This window comes from Maylandia zebra, linkage group LG3, assembly GCF_041146795.1.
Source record: "Maylandia zebra isolate NMK-2024a linkage group LG3, Mzebra_GT3a, whole genome shotgun sequence".
NCBI lineage: Eukaryota > Metazoa > Chordata > Actinopteri > Cichliformes > Cichlidae > Maylandia > Maylandia zebra.
The window spans coordinates 28,870,688-28,896,688 of record NC_135169.1 but is presented as its reverse complement, the minus strand read 5'-3'; the positions used below and the strand labels follow the sequence as shown (position 1 = coordinate 28,896,688).

At 38.4% G+C, this 26,001-nt stretch overlaps 3 protein-coding genes across 4 annotated transcripts; 2 read left to right on the top strand and 1 right to left on the bottom strand.

Moving 5' to 3' along the window:
* The first annotated feature begins 2,851 nt into the window (after positions 1-2,851).
* Positions 2,852-10,879, top strand: LOC112429836 (sterile alpha motif domain-containing protein 9). 2 transcript variants are annotated; one of them, XM_024799139.2, is made up of 10 exons: positions 2,852-3,687; positions 3,912-6,669; positions 6,975-7,015; positions 7,144-7,208; positions 7,352-7,566; positions 7,647-7,903; positions 8,405-8,533; positions 8,622-8,778; positions 8,867-8,901; positions 10,094-10,879. In XM_024799139.2, the coding sequence occupies exons 2-9, from the start codon at positions 3,930-3,932 to the stop codon at positions 8,875-8,877; spliced, it is 3,615 nt and encodes a 1,204-aa protein (XP_024654907.2). In that variant the 5' UTR covers positions 2,852-3,687; positions 3,912-3,929; the 3' UTR covers positions 8,878-8,901; positions 10,094-10,879. The 2 variants fall into 2 exon arrangements, with proteins under 2 accessions (XP_024654907.2, XP_024654908.2); XM_024799140.2 differs by having other exon boundaries at positions 8,867-8,908.
* A 19-nt stretch (positions 10,880-10,898) lies between these two features.
* Positions 10,899-12,896, bottom strand: LOC143416452 (large ribosomal subunit protein mL48-like). The gene is made up of 4 exons (XM_076881644.1): positions 12,829-12,896; positions 12,609-12,649; positions 11,440-11,542; positions 10,899-11,335 (listed from the first exon to the last, which is right to left on the bottom strand). The coding sequence occupies exons 1-4, from the start codon at positions 12,886-12,888 to the stop codon at positions 11,300-11,302; spliced, it is 240 nt and encodes a 79-aa protein (XP_076737759.1). The 5' UTR covers positions 12,889-12,896; the 3' UTR covers positions 10,899-11,299.
* Positions 12,897-18,752: 5,856 nt separating this feature from the next.
* LOC143416702 (sterile alpha motif domain-containing protein 9-like) lies at positions 18,753-21,732 on the top strand. The gene has a single exon (XM_076882182.1). It carries the CDS (start codon positions 18,753-18,755, stop codon positions 21,375-21,377), a length of 2,625 nt encoding a protein of 874 aa, XP_076738297.1. The 3' UTR covers positions 21,378-21,732.
* The last annotated feature ends 4,269 nt before the right edge of the window (positions 21,733-26,001 follow it).

Genomic DNA, 26,001 nt, shown 5'->3' with positions numbered 1-26,001 from the left:
ATTGTTGTTGTTGATATTATTATTATTATTAGTAGTAGTAGTAGTAGTAGTATGGTCAACTTTTAGAGAATTGCCAACTATCTCTCAATTTATTTGTCAAAAAACTAAAAAAGAAAGACATAAATTCTGCATTAAATATCAGAAAAACCTAATTTGCTTGAATACTTTTGTCCATGGTGATCAATCAGTGAAACTATGCCATCTGACAGCATAATAAACATATAGTTGCACTTTGTCTGTTGATTTGAATAAACAGAGTAGCTTGAAAAGGAATCAAACTCTTGGCCTGATTATTTTTTTTATTTGTTTTATTTATTTATTTTTTTTTGTCAACCACCGTCTGATGCCTATAATTACGTGACAATTGTGTATGGGATAGGTATGAATGTGTGTATGAATTTCCACTTTTGGTGCAGCTCTCTGACTGTAAACATAAACATAGAGCTTGTCTGGCATATACTAAATTATCCAAAATATATTATAAACTTCCAAGTACACACGTCTTTGATAAGACGATGCTTGATGTTTAAGAAAAAAACATTTACAACATAAGAAGAGATTTAAAGAATTAAATAACACTATTTGGAAAGTAAAGGAGGGCTTTATTATCCAATGGTGACAAAAAAAACCCTTAAGTGAATGTGAACAGTTACAACAGTCATAACTGACCTGAACAGTGTGTGGAAGTAAAAACCTCAAGTCACAATCTACTTCTGCTCTTTTTTATTTGAAAAATGAAAATTAAAAAAAAGTTTACAAGAACAGATCGTGCAGAAGAACTGAGCATGATTAAGTGAGCTACAGAATTCAGTAAGGCTATCTGACAATTAGACTCCAGTGACCCATCATAGAAGAATGAGATCCCAGTAGTGAGAGGAGAGCAAAGCACCCCCTGGAGTCTAGATGCTGGTGGCAGTCAAGATGAAGATGAGGAGGAGCCTGGTTGCATGAATGACAGTCTGAAAGACAGAATGACAGAAGACCACTGAGATTTTAAACACAGAGAGAAGGCAGGGAAGAAAATGATTGGACCAGAGTAATGATGTTAGCATTGAGTTTGCAGCCCAATGAGTGATTACAGATGTTCCTTACTGAACTTACACATGAGCCTCATTTTTACCGAGGACCAGAAATATGTGGCGCTCAACTCCCAGCATGCTGGGTGAGGACTGTTTGATAAGGGTAAGGTTTTGAGCTGATTTGTTTTGTTGTTTTGTTTTTTCACACAGAGGACTGTGAAAAAAGACAGTTTTGCCACTGCACTCACAGCTGTGAACATTACACATGCATCAGTTACACTGATGAAAATGTTTTGATAAGAAGAACTAAAGAAAAAATAAAGAAAATTGAGAAGAAATAAACAGCCTTGAAGAAGGTGCTTTTATTGGTTCACTGTAAATTTGGTCACATCCTGCACTCTAGAGCCTACATCAAAAACATTACATTAATATCATAAATGAAACATTCTTTAACCCGACAGAGCCGCTGGTCCATTGAGTGGATGTCATGCTTTGACTCTCCTTCTATGCAACGTAGGATTAAGCTGTATGGTTGATATGTATTTATGTGTAAATGTGTTAGTAATGTTTCTTTAAAAGTTGGCTCTGACTGTTTTCATGATGCTTTAAACTAATTTTTAAGCTCTTTTGGTACTGAAAAGCATGCATGTTAATTTGATACCTATAGACGAGGCAAAGCATAACATCCACACAATACACCAGCTGGCCTATTATACAGTTTGCTATGATATCAGGTTGCATTTTCTTTATGAGGCACTATATTCACAACCCCCTTGAATTACTAAGGTTTTTTGAAGTTTCACTTTTTCCACAAACTCTCGCTCGTTTTATTATATTGAACTAAAAGACTACTACAACACAGAAATTTGGGTAAAGGAAGCAAAGCGGAGGGCTCACTGAAGTTCATTTGTTGCAGATACACTAGGCCAAGTCCATAAGAGCCACCTGGAGAACACAACCATTTCTGCCACATCAAGAGAAATTTTGAGACTGGCCCAGAGAGGATTGAAGCTTTTGAAGATGAAGAAAAACCTGCTAAAAATGAACATGTCAAAGGCAAACAAGAAAGTGCTGCTTGGTTACCTGTGGTATGACCATCTTATCAGACAATGAACAACAATAAACTTTGGAAGAAAGTTCTCACCAAAACCATGTGACTGGACTCTGTCCTGAAATCCCCCAGAGATGAGAAACTTTTCATGTTTATGGAGCTAGTAAACAGTCTCAGAGATATGGTTATGAAAAGGTTTGAAATGTTTTGACAGTTTCAGATTTTGTTTTGAAAAAAGATGATTCAGCCTACATTTCACAAAAAAAACCCCATCAGAATGTCTGCAAAAGGTATGTTGTGCCAAGCCAAATGATCACATCCAGAAAGCCTTCCACAAACTTAAACAAAACCTGTCAGTCACTTCTCCGGGAGTACTTTCCTGTCTCGAAAGATGGACTAAATCAGACACCAAGGACATTGAACTATGTCAACATAAAGACTCTGTTGTACATGTCTTACCCAGCTACATTCAGGCCAATATCATGCTGATTAATATGAAAGAAACGTTTGTGTTTCTCCCTGAAAGCAGATGAGTTTTTATTGAGATATTTTAATGAGTTTACGTATGACTTTATATCTCATCAAATAATAAGAATAAGAATAATCAGATACATTTTTTGTTTTTACACACACAAAAAAATAGAAGCTATAATGTCAAAAACATCACTGATTCATATCCTGGCGCCTCTCGTTGGCTGGAAGCAGCAAGTACGCCACCTGTCGAAACAGGCGTGAAACACACAACAACGTCGGAGTTTGTCGTGGTCACGTGACCTGGGTGTTTTCAACCGCACTTTGGAACAGGGTTTTGAAACATCTGTGCCTCGGTGACTCAATACCAATGACCGTAGATACTCAATACGCTATCGAAACGTCAATATTGAGCTTCCCGTCGGAAGCACATAACGGTTTTGAAACCCTTTATTCAGGCTTGGATATGCGCATGCGTAGGAGGGTTTTACATGGTCGATCGAAGCACGCGCTTGTGAGTCCTCATTACACACAAATCATTGTACACGTTTGTAAATCATCATATCGTTATATCGTACTCGTTCGTAACACTTAACTTTATCTCTATATGAACTTGAATAACAGGTTAACTCAACCACAAGCGCGAACTAGTGACGGAATAAAATAATCTTCCGTCATGAACGCGTTCATAGTGAAACGTCAGTATTTCCTGTTGTGATGAACGTTTCCTTATCAAATGAACTTATGAATACAATACCGCTTTGAAGAAGTGCACGTAATGTTTGAATATAGGACAAAATTAACATATACCACCTATTTTATTATTTGTGCTGGATAAATTTGCAAATTTCCACTCTTTGGCTTCTAATTGTGCAATATTTGACTTGTTTATCGACTGAACGAGTCAAGTGTAGCCCCTGCCTTTAAAAAAAAGAAACTTTAAGCAGGAAGGAAATGCGCCTGGGATTGTTTTAGAACTGCTCTGACGTTAAAAGTGTAGAGGTGTCCATGTCTGTAGGTGATTATCTCTTCCTGCTTTGGGTGTGTCTACTACCTCCTGGGTTACAGTACACATCCACGGTCCCAGTGCTTGAACGCATGGCCTAATAGCAGATCGCTAGAGCTGTCCGCGACATTTTAGAGAAGGTAAGATAAATCCCGTTAAGATCTGAAAGTTTTTGTTGAAGTTATTGTTTGGTCCTTTACATGGAGAAGGCTATATATGTGTGTACTCCACCAGCAATGAAATGGCTATTTAAATATATCACATTCCATAAAGTGAAAGTAAGAGCTTAATTTACAAATAGTTTAAGCTAAGACATAAGACTAACAAATGTTTGTGTTTTGTTTTTACATTCATTACCATGAAGTAAAGTGAAAGTGTGAAGATGGCAAACAGACCAGCCCTGTCCACTGCTGAAGGTGGAGAAGCAGATGCAAGGAGTAAAATCAGTGATTCCTTCTCATTTTTGGATGTCCTCCATGCCAATCAGTTTGAAGGAGAGTTTGTTGAACCTCAACACGCTGAGCAAGTGGAGGAAAACTTTTACAGAGGGGCCCCACCGAACTGGTTAAACTTCTATATCAGTGAACAAGCAGTGTCAGATGGCAATGCAACTCCTTTTATCAAACGAGATGGATATGAAACCCTTAAAGAACAAATTCACCTGAGAAGAAAAGGCCCTGGGACATCAACAATTAAACTGTTTCATCAACAAGGATGTGGGGGAACCACACTGGCTATGCAGGTGCTGTGGGACTTGAGGAAAACCTTCAGATGTGCTGTTTTGACAGGCTCAACATTAGATATCACAAAAGTTGCGCAAGATGTGGTCAGCCTTTTTACAGCAGGTAGCCATGGCCACCAGAAAACGGTACTGTTGTTACTAAATGATGAGTTCATATTGGACATCCTCCAGGACAGGATTATGGATGAGATTGCTGAACAGGATATAGAAATTGATTTGCCTGTGGTAATTTTACTGAACTGTGTGAGAAGCAGTGACGGGATTATCCACCAAAAGGCGCGTTCTTATGAACTGAAACAAAAGTTCAAGAGGAAAATGAGAAAATCTATAATTCTCAAAAAATCTCTCTCAGACAGAGAGCAAGCAGACTTTGATATGAAAAAAGAAGAGCTTGGCAGAAGATTTGGTGATCGGTGCAAGCAGTTTCATGGTTTTAACATTCTGCAGTCTAATTTCTCTCAAGCCTACATCAGGAACGCATGTGCTACATTAGAACATATCAAAAGAACAAATAAGCCACTGAAGATGCAGCTTGCTGCCTTCCTGTGTCTGCTGAACGCCTACGTACCAGGTTCATATCTCCTGGAGTCTCAGTGCCTGGACTTCCTCAGAAGAGACAAGTTTGGTCACCTTTCACTGGAGGATCAAATGCAGCCTTTCAGTCATCTGATCGTCACCTTCCAACAAGGTGAAAGATCTGAAAAAAAGGTTTGCATGGCTCACAATATGATAGCTCAGTGTTGTACTGAACAGTTGGCTAATGCGGGTGTGACCAGAAGTGACACAACAAGACACTTCTTGAACAGTTTTTGCAGAAGTTATGTTCCTCCATATTTACTTGGGTTTATCAAAGACATGCTAAATAAAAGAGAAATTACGGTAATAGAGGACCCAACTCATGGCATTAAAGAATGGAAAGAAAAGTTTTCCAGACTGATTCAAGATATTACAAAAAGAGAAGATGAGGGCAACAGTCTGTCAGTTTTGATCATGGCCTCAAATAAGTTTTATGAAGTTTCACTTTTTCCACAGACTCTTGCTCGTTTTTATTATATTCAACTAGAAGACTACTACAATGCAGAAATCTGGGCAAAAGAAGCAAAGCGGAGGGCTCCTTGGAGTTCATTTGTTGCAGATACACTAGGCCAAGTCCATAAGAGCCACCTAAAGAAGATGCCCGTTTATACCAGACCAAGCGAAATTTTGCAACTGGCCCAAAAAGCCATTGAAGCTTTTGAAGATGAAGAAAAACTTGCTAAAAATGAACATGCAAAGGGTAAACAAGGAGATGGGAATGTAAAAGTCTTGCGTGCTTTAAACACCAGAGGGCTGTTTGGTTATCTGGAAGTTTGCAGCCTGTTGTATGACCATCTTATCAGACATGATGAACTTTGGAAGCAAGTTCTCACAAGAACCGTGTCACTGGACTCTGTCCTGAAATCCACCGGAGATAGGAACATTGTCAGGTTTAAGGAGCTAATAAACAGCCTCAGAGATTTGGTTGAGAAAAGATTTGAATTTTTTGACACGTTTTTAACTTATTCATATTCTGTTGTTAAAAGAGACGATTCATCCTACATGTCCAGAAAGACAATAGAATGCTACAAAAAGTATGTTGGAGACGCAGAACCAAATGATCAACTCCAGAAAGCCTTCCACAAACTTAAACAAAAACTGGCTGTCACTTCTCCGGGAGTACTTTCATGTCTTGAAAGATGCACTAGATCAGACACCAAGGACATTGCTGTATGGTGGAGAGAAATCTGTCAACACAAACATTCTGCTACACATGCCTTACTCAACTACGTTCTGGCCAATATCATGCTGATAAATATGAAAGAACCTCCCTCCAGTGCCGACTACCAAAGCAGCTTTAGAGAGAAAATGCCATTGGCTCCTGAGATGCAACCCAAGTTTCACATGTTAGCTCTGCTGTTGTGTTGGCCTACAGATGGTGAACACGAATTGGCCTCTGACCTCCCTCATTTAATCCAAAATATTCTGCATTCCTATGAACAAGAATATAAGTCACTCTTTCAGTCAAGGTACCTTCGACCCATATTTTTTCTTGGACCGGGTCAGGGTCTGAACAGACTTGTTCACAGACGCAACCTTGAAATCTTGTGGACTCAAGATGCACTGGAAGACGCAAAAACAAACTGGAGGAACGACGATATTTTCACTGATCCGACAGTCCAAGGCAAACTCCTCAGAATTGAAGGTATAGTGCAAGATTACAGGCTGTATGCAACATTTGGTGACACAGAGATCGAGTTAGATGCCAACCGAAAAGACAGCCTCTGGAAAAAAGGCCATGTGTTCTTTTATCTTGGATTTACAATCGGAGGTCCTGTTGCTTACAACGTTCACAGAGCTGAGGGTAAGAGAATTAAGTTACTAAAGTCCTCATCTTTACAAATGTCATATGTTTTAATAATACACATTTTGTACTGTCATTATCAAAGTGAGTTAGTGCTGCGTACAAAGTTTTCCTGTACTAAACTGGTTTTATTGTTACACTTAAAGATTCTAACAATAGAAAATAGATATCTTATATGTACTTAATGTAATTTTCTTATGTAGAAATCTCACACATGATAGCACTTGTGGTAAAGGGGAAAAAACCAATGTGTCTGAATGATATGTTGTTGGCCAGCTCTTTAAAATTTAACTTTGCTTTACAAGAACCATCAGAGAGACTTCTGAAGACTTTTGACAATGAAACAGTAAGTTTCTACTTCTCTGGGATTTTGTTTGTTTCTCATATATTGTATGTCACATAAAAATTCAAGTCATAATGTAAATGTATAATTATATTGTAAAAATATAATGAAAAAAATATCTTGTACAACAGGACTCCAGTCAGTGGACGAAGCTGAAACCTGAAGTTGAGATAATGGAGGAGGTTCATACTTACAGGTAAAGGTTATCGATAACTACAAGACAGAACATAAAGTAATTCATTACAAGTGCCATTTTATATTATTTGCAGTTTTGCTGTTTCTGTTCGTGCATGTGAACAGAGCATAACAGAGCATTTTGTCTTGTCTATTCAAATTCAGCCTGCAGTCTGAAAGTGGCAAATATGAATGCAGCGAGTCTGCCTTGCGGTGGGTTTGTAAGGAAACCGTCAGCTTCAGATACCAGTTTAGCTCATGGGAGCGATTCATGAGGAAACCTGTATGCATGGACTACATACCAGCAGGACCCCTAATGGACATCAAAGTCACAGATGGGAAGCTAGAGGAAGTCCGTCTGCCGCACTGGATCTGTACAGGTGAGCAGTCGTAAAACACATATGATTGTTTTATTACAGTAATAAAGATATTTATGCACATGACTGTTTGTGCTTTGCAGGTGAAAATGCAGCAATGTCAGACATATTTCGAGTTCTGCATGTGGACAGCAGTGGAGGTTATTTGGAGCAAGTGTCTGAAATGACATCATCCCATGTGAAGTTAAACAAGCCGGAGTTCTTTCTAAGAGGAGCCATGATCCTAAAGAAACTGGGCCTATATCTAAAAGTTTTTGCTGATGTCTTGATATACATGCAAATCACATCTGGCCTCACTCTGCACGTTTACCTGGTCCCACATGATCCTCTAATACAACAGGTAATACAATGCCACATACTGGAGCAACAATATGAAGTAGAAGTGAGGAAAAATATCATCAAGGTGATATATAATAACACAGAGAAATAAAATGCTCTCATTGATAAATACAAAAACACAGTGACACTACAAGGCAGCAAATTAATAGAGTTTGGTCTCTAAATGTTTTGACAACCCAACTGACAACATTACTGACTTTCAGGCAGAGAAAACTGCATTAAAAGTTAAGAACTTACAGCCATCTTTATGCTAATGTAATTTAATCATTCTTTCAAAAGCTGTTTTTTGAACAGCTTTGAGCTTTTTTTAAACTTTGTAGTTGTTACTTGTGTTTTCTTAGCATTTTCCCTTTTCAGTTACATGGATTGCAGTAGTGCAAATCAATGTTCTCATCTTGATATAAACACAAACACATATGTTCATTAAAGACATGAATAGATGTGAACACGATTTCCAATCATTACTTGTATGTGAAGAATGGTCCATTTTTCCATGTTTCAGGAAGTGGAGAAGAAGGAGAAATCTGACGGATTCAGAAAAATCCAAAAGACAAGTCCTGTTGACCCTGTACAGCTGGAGAGTTATTTCTACCTCTCAACAGACTGGGACACAGCACAAATCTGCCCTGAGGTTTGGACTAAGCTGCACTTCTGTTCATTGCACCATAACATAGAAACAGCAAAAATCCTCAAGTTTCCATAAAATGTTTTCTCTGCAGAAACAGCAGTTCATGTTGGAGTGGAACGACACTAATTTCTTTGAGGTGGTCATTGGAAATGAAAAAAGCGACTTCGGAAACGTGAAACTGAAACTTGAAGTTGAGCGCAGGGGAGGAAAGGAAAAGGACACCGTGTGGACGTGCGCTATCGGAACAGGTTAGTGCTTTATATGTTGTTACCCTAACGCAGCTCATCTAAACTATAAACAGCCACCATCTGACCAATGTGAACCCTTTTATTCCAGATGACTATTAAACTCAAGCATTCACCAAGAACAGGGTAAGAGGTTCGTTTTAATCCATAATTATTAGATTATTATTGTTATCAAAGTAGATCCCTTTAAAAAAATAGTCATGAAAAAGAAGGTACACCACTTTTTTATTCTAAGGTTTTACTTATCCAGCTATAATTTGAAGGGGAAAAAACATCTGGTTCCAATCGGATTCTGAAAGAATCTAAATACAAACCTGAGATGAGGAATGTGTTTATATTTATTCATTTAACAAAACTAGGCCAAAGTGCAGAAGTAGTGTGTGAAAAACTAAGCACAACACAAGATTTAGTGGCTTGTAAAACCACATTTAGCAACAATAAGAAGCAATCAGTGTTACTTTATCAGTCTCTCACATCATTGTGGAGGTATTTTGGTTCACACTTCTTTACAGCACCGCTTCAGTTCATTGAACTTTGCTGTCATTCATTTACACACAGCTGTCTGAAAAAGCATTTCAGTCCGGTTGAGGTCTGTACTTTGACTGCTCCATTCTCCTGTGCTTGGGATCATTGTCCTGCTGCATGATTTAATTTCAGCCAAGCTTTATCTGTCAGCAGATGCCCTTGCATTTTTCTCTTGAAAACTTTGGTATACCGAGAAGTTCAACTCAAATGTTTAGTTCCTGTGGCTGCAAAACGAGAAGAGAACATGTGAAGAGACTTTCTTCAACATATAACATGCTAATTGAGGCCTTTAGGGTCTTTTGGGGTTTTTGTAGCTTCCCTGAGCATTGCACGGTCTGACATTTACTGGGATGGTGACTCGTGTGAACAGACTGTTGGGCATCAACACTTGTTTCTTTAAAATTATTACTACTTTCTTCCCTGGAAATCTGTCAGCTGTGGTGATTTCTTGTAAAAGAAAAGAGAGCAGCTTCGTAGCTTTGTTTAGTTTGCAGCACCAGGCTGCTATTTACCCTCTGTATTAATGGAAGCATTAAAGTCTATTTAGTTTTTCAGCGTTTTGCCATAATTTTCATTAAAAAATGAGTGAGTTGATCTTTTACAACCTGATAAGGACAAAGCGATATTTATTATATTCTGATAAGTAAAACCTTAGAACTGAAAAAAGGATTTACTTCTTTTCTCACAACTATAATCCTAATATAGATCATCACTGTCTAGTATTCAACAGTGATGATCTGAACACTAGACTTTTTTTTCTTTTTTTAAATTTTCACCAACTTCCTCTGCTCAGGATTTCGTGGTTTGCCATTGGACAGCTCTGATTGGCAGAGCGAGTGAGGCAGCAGCTGTTGTAGACGAGCTTCAGGAAAAGGATGTGATCTCTGAGGACAAACATGGTGATGAGAGAAGTTCAAATGCAACATGAGACCAAATGAGAGAGATTGTTTAGTCTGTGACGCTGACACAACAGAGCAGAGATGTCTATAAAATCCTGAGAGGGATGAAGTCTGAGGTTTCTCATGTATGAGCTTGAAGGATCTCAGTGAAAGAACATGACTGTAATGACTGCTTAGAAAATGGAGTCGATCTGTACATTTGATTAACATGCGGCCTTTCCGTACCTCCTGTGCAAGAATATGATGTGAAAGAATGTGAATACTGATATTAAATGATTAAACCTAATTTTATCTAGTTAGTGGCATAAACATTAAGGGTTAAATCTATTGTTTAAGGTATATAAACCTATGAACATTGCAGAATCTTGTTTTCGCAACCAAATAATTGTTTTTTTCTGTTTTTTGAAAATGTAAAAAATGCCTTTTTTAAACAAAATTTTACCTTTTTTTTGTCTTTCTAATTTTATGTGTTTTATGTTTTCTACAAGATGGGTTAATCTTTATTCAGAAGATGAGAAAATATTTAAATAAACAGACTTAATTATAATAACTCACATTTTATTATAACTACTTTGTTTTAATTAAAAGTGAAAAATGATATCGTGCCTACGTTTGGTGTTCAAACTTTTCAATGAAGCAGAATAATTTGTAGATTAAATAATAAAAAAAAAGTTTTGAGCTGGAAAAAAAGTGAGTATGGTTTTATTTCCCCCAATAAGACAAGTAGAAATGTGTACACGTTTGTTTTTCTTAAAGCAGAAAATCAGTTTTTACGGGATGTTATTGAGGAATGAGCAATGCGCTATAAATTAGTTGTCGTACAAGTACTGTAGTGTTGATACTCGGTGAAGGTTATTGGTTCATCTGAGCGATGAGCCCCTCCAGCTCTGGACGCGCCTTGAACCGTGCTTGGAAATCAGCTTCGGTGTGCTGAGAGGTACAGAGGGAGAGAAGTGGATTAGTAGTAAAAATTATGATATGACTAAAAACTACACATGCACATTGCTTTTAAGAGTAAGATGGAGTTTGGTTTGTTATAGTGAGCACTTCTAATGTTCTCCAACAGTTATGGACTAAAAGATGAACATGCAACAGCTTACTCACACGGGACACAGCGCGGCGTTCAGAGTGCTCAGCTGGACACTGTTAACAGTTAGGTCTTTAAAACCTCTCAGTACACCTGCAGTTTGAGCTGAAAGCACAAACAAAACCCCAAAAAACACAACAAGCCAGGTCTTACCTGAACGACTCGGTGGTGAGTCTTGAGGACAGCATCGACGTACGTCTTGGTGCCTTGCTCCTGCATCAGCATGACCTCTGTGCTCTTTGTTGGTAAAGCATAGCTGTACGTGGGAAGCATTAAAGAGTATTAAAGCTAAATTTTCAGTCTACTACAAAGGAAAAAAAAAACAAAAAACAACAAACTTGCTGTAATATATTGGTCAGATGAGAATTGGGCAGGTTATCTGTATCCATGAATCTTTTCACATTTGTTTAGAAGCACTTACATTTTCAGAGCGCTTTCTTCTTCATCTCTATTTGTAAACAGAAAAATACCAGGGCTGTTTGTTCTCTTAACTTAAAGCTCATTCAAGAGAACAAGAGTGGGATTTTTTTTAAGTTTTCATCTTACACACTGAGGCAATGCAGAGGAACTCTGCTGCCACCTAGTGACCAATGTCTGAAATATATCAAGGTTTAAAACTTGATCGCCTACCATCATTACTGTGGCTTTGACAGTTTAACGTTTTTGATAACTACGTCAGCGCCTTCATGTAAAACACATCTAAATTAATTTTTATTCCTCCCTTTAGAGGGAGAAAAACAACTTTTACAAACCTGCAGTTCATCCTGGCTAAATGTTTCTATCTGCTATAAACACACAGAACCTGCCCCATTCTGATCATCAGCTATCATTCTTGCATATTTTGTCTCTGTAAAAACAACAACAACAACCAATCAAAAAAGGCTAATGTGTTCAGCAACAACTAGTCAAAATCTGTGTGAGAGTGTGTGTGACTGGCATTCTGGGTATTCCCTTATGTAGTTTTGTTGGTATTGCTACGATAAGGTCTTTTGGTTGTAATGTGGTATCGAGGATATGATGCTGCTGCTAGTAGTGTGAACTTTAATTCTTTTGTTAGGCCACCCACCCAGCTGCCACTGCTCTTAATTAATTTGTCTAAAAATGAAAGAGAAACCCTTCTGAAGTAAATATCAGACCAACATAATTTCATAAATATTTTGTCCATAGTGATACTTCAGTGAAAATGTGATATATGACAGCATAACAAGCAACTGGAATTTGCCTACTTAGCCTGATGATTTGTATAAACAGAGCAGACTAAATAGGAATCAAACTCTTGGCCTGAATTATTTTTTTAGTACCCATCTGCTGTCGACACTTACCGTAACGCTTGCAGGGATGTGTCTGAATAGAAATTTGGTGTCTATAAGGAGACAAATGCCACATTAGTAATTTCCACTTTTGGTGGTCATGGACAGTTCATGCAGAAGAAGTGAGCGTGATTCATCGAGCTATAGAATTCATTTAGGCTATTTGGCAATTAGACATCCGTGACCCATCATAGCAGAATGAGATCCCAGCAGTGGGAGGAGTGAGGATTACCCCCTGGAGTCTAGATGCTGGTGGTAGTGAAGATGAAGATGAGGAGGAGGTGGGAGGCATCAATGGAAGTCTGAAAGACAGAATAATGGAAAAGCACTAAGATTTCAAACACAGAGAACAGAAGACAGGCAGGAAAATGATTGGACCAGAGTAATGATGTCAGCACTGAGTTTGCAGGCCGATGAGTGATTACAGATGTTCCTTACTCAAGTTACACTTGAGCTTCATTATTACTGAAGACCAGAAATATGTGGAGCTCAACTCCCAGACGACTGTGTGAAAAAAGACAGTTTTGCCACTGCACTCACAGCTGTGAACATTACACCTGCATCAGTTGCACCGATCAAAATAAAAATAACAAAATAAACCTGTTGTTTTCAAAAGAAGAAATAAACAGCCTTAAAGAAGGTGCTGTTATTGGTTCACTGTAAATGTGGTCACATCCTGCCCTCTAGAGCCTACATCAAAAAACACTACATTAATATCATATATGAAACATTCTCTAACCCGACAGAGCCGCTGGTCCATTGAGTGGATGTCACGCTTTGCCTCTCCCAGGCGTGAAATTGACACGTGTACCAGCAGAGGTCTGTAATTTATTTAAAGCTAACAAGACACTTCTGAGAAAGGATGTTATGAAGTACACTCCAGGCTCCTTCTATGTCACATTATGATTAAGCTAAATGGCTGATATGTATTTACGTGTAAATGTGTTCGTAATGTTTCTTTAAGTTTAAGTTTCCCCTGACTGTTTTCATGATGCTTTAAATACATTTTTAACCTCTGCTGGTTCTGCAAAGTACTGTAGCTTAAGCATGCATAGGCGAGGCAAAGCATGACATCCACACAATAGACCAGCTGGCCTATTACACACTTTGCAGTGACATTGGGTTGCATGCTCCTTATGAGGCACTATATTCACAAAGTGCAAAAAAAAGTCTTTTATATTACAGACAGTCTGGACCCATTGTGCAAACACAAACCAATGAAAGCAGAATAAACAGGCTTTAAGTGACTGTAACGTCACCACACAAATGTGATCAATACTGTATTGTAAGCCCCAAATGTGAGAAACTAAATAAATACATTTTTATGACATTAACTTCTTCATTAGTTTAATTATGTAGTGGAAATATCGGTCAATCCTAAATAAAATATGAATGTAACTCCAGTACCTCTGTGCTGTGCTGGTTATTTCCAACTGCTGCAGTCATTCCTCCTGTGTTGTTTTTATAATAAATGATCTAAATTTAAGAATTAATAAACATTTCTAGAAAAAATCTAAAAAGTTATCAATTAAATGATCTCATAATGAGTTAGATGATTTATGCTACAGTCATGTGTTCAGAATGTTTTTATATCAGTTTCATTTGCTTTCTATGTGTTAATATACAAACGTAATACCTTAGACATAATTTAAGTGTCTAAGGTTAAGATTAATTGTTATTAGATGCTTTGTGGAGTGATACAGGGCCATGAAATGATGAGTTACAACAGTGGAATGTGGCAGGTCTTGCAGAAGAATGCGATGTTGAGATGCCGGTGACGACAACGAGAATGTTGCAAATGTAGGAATGCTGAATGTGAGATGAGATGACGTGCAGCAATGTTGTTTGTTTTGTGTCTTTGAACTGTCAAAGGGAGGCTGAGTTGAATGAAATTGGACTTTCTTCAATGTTGTGTTTTGCTTCTGTACTTCATGTGATTGCATTTTTCTAGAGGTGCACAGCAAAAATATAAAATATAAAAGTACTTTTCATTGAGACTAATATTCTCATGCACACAAAAAGTCCCAACTGGATTTAGTTACAAACTGCTGGTGTGGAGGACCCATGTGTCATGACGTGTTTGACGATAAGGAATTTCTGGTGATGTTTGAAATGATCAAAGTTCATTTCTAGGCATGTATGTTTTGCTGTAGCAGGCAATAGAGGCATCTTTGAAACATTTTTAATATTAATGTTATCAGTCTTAGCGTATAGCAGCTATGGCGCCATAAGAATGGCGTCCTATGGCTTTGATTTTGCTTTCATAATAATGATATGTATTATTATAATAATACATATGAAAGCATTCTAAATAGAGTTAGCATGAAAGAACATGCACAGTAGACAAGTGTTTACTTGTTTCCAGCACTTAAAAAAAATCTTATTCTGTTCAGTAACTGTGTGTTACTGTCTTTTGAGTCAGTCAGTGGGATGTTTTGTCTAATATTCATATGGCCTCTTATTTTTGTAAAGCACACAGTTCTTAAATAATGTGGCAGGTGTGGTTGTTTCATAGTTGATCCACCTCGTTATGTTTGTCAAGAATTGTTGCTCTTAAATAGATCAGATTACGAGTTACGCCTGTTATTGTGCACATGGTTAAATTTAGTTTGAGCCTGAAGTGAAGTGAAGAGATTGAGCGCACTTTCCCTGAGGAATTAACCATTTTAGTTGCAACATTAACAACATGTTTTAGCACACTTACACAACATGTTGAGTCAGCCTGGATGTAGAACTCATGCATTGTTAATTTAGGCAAGAAGTATTTCTGGATTCATGATTTATTTTGGACTGACTCCAGCAAAATATCATGGATATTTAGACAAATATAAGGATTTGGCGTTTTGTCACAATTTAAATGAGACTGAACTAAAATTGTGTCACTTTTTCACTGTACTAAAATTACACATCAAAACACAAAAGTTGAAGACCACTTGAAAAATGGTCTTGAGCATGCAATTTATTAAAAACAACACTTAAACTGAAACAGGCTGTTTTACAGCTGATCAAAAGTTTAGGACCTTTAAAAGGTCAAATCTGTGCAAAAATGTGGATTCATTGTCATTTTCTGTCAGGTAGCCAGATTGTAATGACGTTCTGATGGCAAAGGCAAAATAAAACGTGGTTCACGTTGTGAACGTGGTCAGTCTGTTGAACTGCATAAGCAGGCTCTCTTGCAACATGGCAGGACTAGAACATAAATAAAACATTTCCTTTGTTTTCTTCATATATAACTATATTCTTTCAGTGGCAAAAGTAAAACTGCTCCTGCTTATTCCTCACTTAGAAGAAAAATATAAAATTAAAAAAAGGCACCAAAACCTATATCAACAGGGCTTCTTTCACATTTTTCTATATTACTGCTAATTAACCTCTGCAGATCTATGAGATCCATATTTAGCTGGACAAGAGTGCATTTAATAGAAATAAAATTTAAACTCTTTCACTCCATTCATCTACATGACAGATGGGACTAAACTCGTAGAAAAGTACTCGACAGCTGTGGGATCCTTCTACATTTCCCCTTTTCAGCTGGTTGAAAAAATTGTCAGTTTAGTTCTCTGCACAGACACACATTATTTAAAAATCAAGCATTTCCACACGTTGTGCCAGACATTTTGTTTTTTGTTGTTCTGATTTTTGGCAGTGTTACTTGTACTGACAAGTCCAGGAAACTTCAAGCTGTGTGATGCAATGAACAGCTGTGCGTGTGTGGTACATGAAAGCTTGTGATCAGGCATCGTTTAGGGAGTACTTAATTTGCTTTTGCTTTGTTTTTTAAATAACAGATCATTTTCAAGATTGTGTTAATTTAATCGTGGGAAGCCAAAATTGTGATCAAGGTTACATTTCGTGGAGCCCTGTCATTTAGTTGTAATAACCAAAAGATCCTAAAAATGTCCTTATTAAGCATTATATGCACATCTGCAACCTTAAAAGTGCATTACACCGCACTCCAATGTCAGCATGACTATGTCATAACCTAAAAAACACTGGTAACATTTGACAGTCAGATAGTAAGAACAGAAAACATTGCAGTGGTACGTTTCATTATCAGAAAAAGGAAACTTAAAATGCCTTTGAAAGAAATGAAATGAAAGAAGAAAGAAATGAAGGAAACAAAGCATGTTAGAATATGAAAGAAACTGTTGACAGTGTTACAAAGTTTACAGTTGCATGGCCTCTTGTCAGTAACATATCTGTTGATCTCACCCCCACGCTTTTCCTGGAAATGTTCAATCTTTGTCGCACAATAATACTGCTGCGTCAAAGTAAGAAAACAATAACCTCAAACATTGAAGACATTTTTTTTTACATTTTCCCTGATCTTTCATTGATAGCTTCTTCTAGATTTTCCATCTGAATATCTTTAATAGGCTTTATTCCAATCTGCCTTTTTCTCAGAAACAAGTAAATATAAAGTCCTAATGATTCCTTCAAACATTTTGAACATATCTTACTACTACCTCATCTGGTCAGTGTGTGCTGAGTATCTACTCTCACACCTACCTGGGTGTGACAAGTGGCTGTATACTATATATAACTCCAGCACAAAAGTCACTAGTCACTAATACATGTAAGATATGAGAGGACATCAAACACATTTGCATCAAGTAGAACACAAGGTAAGAGAAATCTTTATGGAGTTTTTGTGAAGTTACACTTGTAAATCTCTGTCCTGACACAAAAAGTGCTACATATACAACAGCAGTGATTATATCTTAAATCAACACAGACTTTCTGCTCAACAGTCTCAGAGTTTGGTATGAAAATTGATCAGATTTGTTTTTCTCAGAAAAATATATATTGAAAAGTATTTTATGTATGAATGTAAAATTTCACACCAATCATTATATACATGTTTAAAAAAGTTGAAGATGCTTGAGCAGATTTTTTTGTAAAGATTTGATGATATGAGATGGAATGACCCTACAGTCAATCTGTGGTTAGACCTGGGAAAAACTGCTTGGACATAATGATTCCAGGTTTTAGAAGATTCCAGGGGCTTGTAAAAGTACAATACATAAAATATATTTAGTGGATGAAGATAACTTTAGGGGTCAGAATTACAAGTTTGATGTAGAAGTACTTATCTCCAAGTCTGCTTTATTTTCTAAAACACTACTACATGCCAAATTTTAATTAACCCTTTAAACCAAGGGTCCCCAATCCCAGTCCATGAGGGCCGGTGTCCCTGCAGGATTTAGATGTGTCCTTGATATAACACAGCTGGTTTAAATGGCTTAATGACCTCCTCAACATGTCTTGAAGTTCTCCAGACGCCTGGTAATAAACTAATCATGTGATTCAGGTGTGTTGACTCAGGGTGAGATCTAAAACCTGCAGGGACACCGGCCCTCGAGGCCTGGAGTTTCCTACCCTTGCTAAAAATGCTAACCGTCACTGGTGATGGGTTAGGGTTTAAAGCAGGGGTCCCCAATCCGAGTCCACGAGGGCCAGTGTCCCTGCAGGTTTTAGATCTCACCCTGAGTCAACACACCTGAATCACATGATTAGTTCATTACCAGGCCTCTGGAGAACTTCAAGACATGTTGAGGAACTTCAAGACAGCTGTGTTATATCAAGGACACATCTAAAACCTGCAGGACACCGGCCCTTGAGGCCTGGAGTTGCCTACCCCTGGTTTAAAGGCTAAATTAGGTCAGCGTTTAAAGGGTTAAAACCAGTAATTGGAGATTATGTATCAGAATTTCAGGAGCAGGACCACAGCTCCAAACACGCTCCTTCCGGCTGTCATCTATATAGGTACCCCCCAGTACTGCAAGCTGATCCCTTGTTCTCCATTCTTTAACTTCTTCACTTCTATTTAGTACATGGGGATTTGCCCAGCCCGGGAGCCATCGCCAGTCCCCTTCAAGTCCTCCCCCAAACCGCAGCTCAATTCATGTCAAAGCATTCACTTTTACCTACTAAAACGCTGTCAAACCTAAAATGAGGACGTGGGCCCAGCTAGTGAATAATAACAATCAAGAATAAAACTAACGCAGTAGGTATAATTTGATGAATGTAAAATCCTAACCCTTAGTAATGTACATTTCAAATGTGTGTGTGCTACTGCCATTTAGCCTCAGAGAACAATTCAGACTAAAAATCTTTTCACACGTTTATTATGCTGCAGGACACTTAAAGCTAAAGATGGCAAATGGACCAGCATGGTCCACTAAGGAAGGGGAATTGCATATGGGAAGCCTCCCATTGTTGGATATTCTCCATGCAGATCAGTTTGAAGGAAAATATTCAGATGAAGATCTCCTGGAATGCACAAAAAAGGCTGAGGAAAACTTTTACAGAGGGGCCCCACCTGAGTGGTTAAATTTCTACATCAGTGAACAGGCAGAGTCCCTAAAGACTGGAACTACTTTTATCAAAAGAGATGGATATGAAGAACTCAGGGAACAAATTAAGAAAAATAGAAAATTCCCAGGGATATCAACTGTAAAACTGACACACCAACCAGGATGTGGAGGAACTACAATGGCCATGCAGGTGTTGTGGGACTTGAGAAAAACCTTCAGGTGTGCTGTTTTAACTGGCTCCACCTCAGATATTACAAAAGTTGCAATGGAGGTTGTCCAACTTTTCACAGCAGGCAGTCAAAACCACCAGAGAACTGTGTTGTTGTTGCTGAACAATGAGTCGATTCTGGAAGATCTCCAGAGCAGCATTATGATGACAGTTGCTGAGCAGAAGATAGTTACTCATATGCCTCTAGTCATTTTCCTCAGCTGTGTGAGAAACAATGCACCTCAACAGAGTGACCACGTTGTCCTAAAGAACACACTCTCAGACAATGAGAAGGACAAATTTGATAAGAAAAAGGAAGAGCTTCAAAAGAGGTACAAAGATAAATGTGAACAATTTCATGGCTTTAACATAATGCAAAGTAATTTCTCTCAGGACTACGTCAGGGAGGCATGTGCTGCATTAGAAAAAAGGAAAAAAACAAACCAGTCACTGAAGCTTGCTGCCTTCCTTTGTCTGCTGAACGCCTACGTACCAGGTTCATATCTCCTGGAGTCTCAGTGCCTGGACTTCCTCAGACAAGACAAGTACGATGACCTTTCACTGGAGGATCAAATGCAGCCTTTAAATCATCTCATTATTACCTTCCAACAAAATGAAAGTTGTGAGAAAAAAGTCCGCATGGCTCACACTATGATAGCAGAATGTTGTACTAAACTGTTGGCAAAGGCAGGTGTGACCAGAAGTGACACAACAAGAAACTTCTTGAACAGTTTTTGCAGATATGAGATTCCTCTGTGGTTGCTTGGTTTTGTCAAAGACATGCTAACCAAAAGAGAAATGAAAAAAGAAGTGGACCAAGTCAACAGCACAGAAATGAAACAGGAAAAGTTTTCTAGACTAATTCTAGACATCCAAACGATGGAGGGGAAATGTCAGTGTGCAACAGTTTTAGAGAAGGCCTCATGTAAAATCTTTCAAAATCCATTTTTTCCACAAGCTCTTGCTCGTTTTTATTATATAGAACTAAAAGACTACAATCGGGCAGAAATGTGGGCACAAAGAGCAATAGAAAGAGATCCTCAAAATTCTTTTGTTGCTGACACACTTGGCCAAGTCCATAAAAACCGCCTAATGAAGCAAAATGTTTCTGCCAAAACAAGAGAAATTTTGCAAATGGCTCAAAAAGCAATTAAAGTTTTTGAAGATGAAGAAAGATTAGCTGAGGATGAAGATGGACCAGACATGAAAGAACATGGCAAGAGGAATGTTTCAAGACTTTTTAATTCAAGAGGGCTTTTTGGTTACCTGCAGGTCTGCAATACTCTATATTACAAACTTGTTAGTCAAAATGAAACCTGGGAAAAGGTTCTCACAAAAAAAGTATCGGCGACCTCTTTCCTGAAATCACTTAGAGGCTACAAACTCCTCGGATTCATTGAACTACTAGAAAGCCTCAGAGATAAAGTTGAAAGAAAATGCATTTTTTTGGAACAATATCTGACTTACTCAAAGCCTAACACGGAGAAAGATGATCCTGAATATATATCTGAAGACATCTCAGAGTGCTACCAGAAGTATGTTGGAGACACAACTGCAAAACAACTCATCCAGATGTTTCAGGAGGGAAACCTAGATGACCAGTCTGTGGAAGTGCTGTCATTTCTTGTCAAACAATACACTCAATCAGAGCTCGAATACATATCTACAAAGTGTAGAGAAATGTGTCCAAGTGCAGATTCAGAAACGTCTCTTGTCAACAACATCCTCACACTATTTAGACGGAAAATGCCCCCAAGTGACACAGACCCACCTGAGCTGCACATGTTCACCCTTCTCTTGTACTGGCCTGAAAATGAAGGCCAGTGTGTTTATGACATCAGTCAAATAATTCAGCAAATGCAGAACACTTACGAAAATGCATATAAGAAGTACTTTCGTGCCAGGTATCTTCTTCCTGTGTTTTTCATTGGAAAAGGTGAAGGTGTGAAAAGAATTGTTCACAGAACAATTATTGAAAATCATCTGAAAGCAAAACCAGATTGGAGCGATAACTGGAAGAAAGAAGAAATCTTCAGAAGTCCTGATGTCCAAGAGCTCCTTCTTAGACTTGATGGAGTAGTAAGAGACTACGGAGTATATACAGGAGTTGGTGGTAAAGAGACTAAGATCAATGCCAATCTGCAAAACAGCCTTTGGAAAAAACGTCAAGTTACCTTCTACCTTGGATTTACTATCAGAGGTCCTGTGGCCTTTGGCATTCAGAATAAAACTGCAGACACAGGTAAGATAACATAACAGTAACATTGCAATGAAGTAAAATGCTCTGCAAACATTCACTACTAGTTAGTAGTTGTTTCATGCTTTGCCTCTCCAAAATGTGAAATGTACACACATGTAGAAGTTGCATTACCAGCAGGGCGAGATAACATATTAAGCCAAGAAGTCAGGATTGAACAAAAAGACATAGAGTAAATTTCAGCTAGGTGGCATCTATGTATATAGATGTAAATGTGTTAATAATGTCCATTTGAACACTTTCACTTGATTATTGTCATGTTAGCTTGAAATAAAATATCTCATTCTGCAGTTACTACAGCGTGCAACTTACTGCAACTTCTGCATGTGTGTCTTTTTCATGGTTTGGAAAGGGAAAGCGTGAAATGGACACGGTGCACCGGCAGGTCTATTACAAGTTTTGACATGATTCACGGTGCAATAATAACATAAAGTACATACACATAAATGCAATATTACAAAAATTAAACAGTGCAAATGAGAATTTATTTGGCTACATTACAGTAATAGTTACTTATTGGACTTTTTAGATTTACACCATAGCATAATATTGTATTGTGTTTTTTAACCTGTATTATCCATTTTTCTGTTGTTTTACTTTATTTTTTGTTTGCTGATTACATCAGTTATTGGAGATCAGAATGGGAAAACTCTGACCAACAGTGTGAAAGAGACCAAAGCTGCCCCTTAAGCTTTAAACATCATACAAGATAATGGGGGACATCCAAGTTTGTGAATCCTGCTCAACATCCCCCCAATAGGAAAGTGATTCTGAAGCTTCCTTTATAGTATTTATGTCTTTTTATATGTAGGGGCAAAAACTAAAAGGAGAAAATTGTGCTGTAGCGTTGATGTTGCTTGTGGGGCTCGCACACAAGAATTTCACTCGCATGTGCTGTGCCAGTGTGCCTGCACATGTGATGTGACAATAAAAAGTGATTTGATTTGATTTGTGATTTGATTTGATGTGATGCATGTGATCCAGCACTTTTAGTCATGTATGTATTGTCTATGCTAACACCTAAACAACAGACTTTCAGACTTTCTGATTCTTAGAGATGATTTACTTCCTAAAATTTGGCTTCTTTGCATAGTGTCTATTTAATATTTTGTTTATACATTTCTAAAGACTTTGCTAATCAACATCTGAAGAAAAATGTCTCCTCAAAGTATCGTTTTAAATTGTTGTTTTGCTTCCTGTCTTGTTACTCCTGTTTTTTTTCCTTCCTGTGTTCCCAGCTGTCTTCACCTCCCTGATCACCCTCGCTGTGTATATACTGGCCAAATCTGCCCTTGTCTGGTGCTGGAACATAGGTTCTTTCTCCATGCTAGTACTTTCCAGGTTATGTTTCCTGCAGGCAAAGTCTTAGTCTACGTTTGCCTTTTGTTTTGTATTTTGTGCAACCTCTAAATGGCTTGCTTTTGTTAAGTCCCGTATACAGGCATCTGCATTTGGGTCTTCTCAATTAAAGGTTGCCTTTTTGTGTTTGTTTTATGTGTTAGATTCTAAAGTATAAAAGAGGATGTACATGCTGTTAAATAAAGGTTCGATAATGTTATGGATTTATCTAAGTTTAAATGTGAAAAGGATTTATATTCAGCTTTTTGTTTGTTTGTTTGTTTGTTTGTTTGTTTGTTTGTTTGTTTGTTTGTTTGTTTGTTTGTTTGTTTGTTTGTTTGTTTGTTTGTTTGTTTGTTTGTTTGTTTGTTTGTTTGTTTGTTTGTTTGTACCCCTGTCTAACCAGTGTTTGATTTCGTTTTACTTATTGTTCTTGTCTAGTTTTGGGGGGCTGTTTGTTTTATTATCCGAGTTTACTCAATAAAGTATTTAATTGCACATTTACACACATTTGGTACTGATTTCATAGACATATTTGAAAAATTATATTTCATCCATCTTCTTCCGCTTTATCCGGGGCCGGGTCGCGGGGGCAGCAGCCTAAGCAGAGAAGCCCAGACCTCGCCACCTCCTCTAGCTCATCCGGGGGAACACCAAGGCGTTCCCAGGCCAGCTGAGAGATATAATCTCTCCAGCGTGTCCTGGGTCTGCCCCAGGGCCTCCTCCCAGTGGGACATGCTCGGAACACCTCAGCCAGGAGGCGCCCAGGAGGCATCCTTGTCAGATGCCTGAACCACCTCAGCTGGCTCCTTTCAATGTGGAGCAGCAGCGGCTCTACTCTGAGCCCCTCCCGGATGGCCGAACTTCTCACCCTATCTCTAAGGAAGAGGCCAGCCACCCTAATTAGTAAATTATATTTACTATTAATTTAAAGTTTGTTTGCAGATTATTTAGTACATCTGAAACAGTTAGTTGTTTAAAGCCCAGCCTAACAGTTTTGCACGTCTGGCCTTTAGTTTTTGTGAAGTGCCACGTCTTATAAAATTATTTCAAAGTGAAATATTGGCATCATTTAATAACACACATAATACCATAAATTGTTAAACATGCTTTTAATTTATTTTGAGACATGATTAGTAGTGAAATAATATTAACATTAATTAATAATAAATCACTGACAATCCCCACTTTAAATGCCTGGGACTTTCCACCTTTTGGTTTAAGAATTGAAGAAGCCTCTTGGATACCAGGAAAAAAATACTCATGTAAAGTACAGTAACAAAGTGTTTGTACTTCATTGCTTCCCACCTCTGGATATAGCTGCATATTAAGCTCTATGGATTAAAAATAGGATCTCACTTAAGGCAAGACGATTATTTTATATATAGCACCAAATCACAACAACAACATAAAGAAAACAGTGAACATATGTATGTGAAGGCAGACAAGGGAATACTTTTGCATATATATGTACATCTCTGGAGCAGGAGTCATAAGTTTGATTCCCACCTGGGGCATCTGATTCCCACCTGGGGCACCTGGGGCATCGGGTGGCTGTAGCTCAGATGGCAGAGCAGGTCAGCCACTAATCAGAAGGTCGGTGGTTCGATCCCAGGCTGCCTCCTGGCTGCATACCAAATATCCTTGGGCAAGATACTAACCCCATGTTTGCCTACTGGTGGTGGTCAGAGGGCCCGGTGGCGCCAGTGTCCGGCAGCCTCGCCTCTGTCAGTGCACCCCAGGGCAGCTGTGGCTACAATGTAGCTTGCCATCACCAGTGTGTGAATGTGTGTGTGAATGACTGAATGTAGTGTGAAGCGCTTTGGGGTCCTTAGGGATTAGAAAAACGCTATACAAATGCAGGCCATTTACCATCTGTATCCAGTAAGAGTCCTAGGCTAGACCCCCCCCCCCCCCCCCCTCTCATTCTCGACATGAACGAGAGAGAGAAATATAAAGTCATGCCATCTCGGACGTCACCCTAATCAACAAAGTCCGAGACAGGTGTCTAGGTACCAGGGCACCCTGATGAGAAGTGGGGAAACCTGGATCCCCCGTAGCCAGTTACCAAGACTAGGTGAAGTACCCTCAGAAGATCTACTAGATGATGTGATTGCAGCACTAAGAATGATACCTGTATGCTAAGTGGAAAGGAGGAGGACGGGGACTGGTGAGTGTCAGTACCACGGTCCAGGATGAGACAACGAACATCCACAAATACATCAGGAAGATGGCAACACATAACAGCAGGGTGCAAGATGCTAGCAGGCAGGGCATACATGGAACGCCATAACCAAGTGGCCGGCATAGTGTACAGAAACATCTGTGCCAAATATGGCCTGGAAGTCCAGAGGTCAAAATGGGAGACATCCTCTAGGGTGGTGGAGAATGACTGAGCTAAGATCCTGTGAGACTTCCGGATGGAGGTGGCTAACCAACCGGATATAGTGGTGGTGGCCATAGACCACCAGTAGGGGTGAGAGGAGTTTTTTTTTATAGAGTGACCTCTATATAAGTCTGTCATGTCCTTTTACCCTTTTTAAGACCATAACCAGGTTATGTACACATGATTTTATAAAACATAGGTCAGCATTCATTAAAGATAAAGTGCGTGTGTGTGTGTGTGTGTGTGTGTGTGTGTGTGTGAAAGAGAGTGAATGTGACAGAAAAAGAGAGTGAAAAACATTTTGGATAATAGAGAACTGTCTGTGATCAAGCCACATAAATATTCTTTTTTGATGCGCTTCCAAACACTCTTCATTGATTATTTACATTTGCTTACATCCTAACCTATTTTAATGCCCTCCTTTTATTTGTTTAAATGTTTCCAAATACTCAAGCACTGTTTAATTGCAAACTGAGACCTGAACAGCAGCCACATGAGTGAAATAGAGACAGAAAGAATTGTTATCTTTCATCATTAAACCGTTCATAGTAAAGCCTTAGTATTTCCTGTTGTGACAAGCATTTCCTAATCAAATGAAGTCACCCTGCCCTTTAAACAAATGTAGGTAATGTTTCAAAATAGGACAATATTAACATATATCACATATTTTATTATTTTGTTGGCCAAATTTGCAAATTTCCAATCTTTAGCGTCTGATTGTGCAATATTTTATGCCAGCTTGACGTGTTTATTGACTGAACACGTCAAGCGTAGCCTCTGCTTTTTTTAAAAACCAGGAAGAAAATGTGCTGTTAAATTGACTCATTCCTTTTTTTAAACTACTCTGAAACTGGAACTGCTCTAACATTCAAACTGTAGAGGTGTACATGTCTGTACCT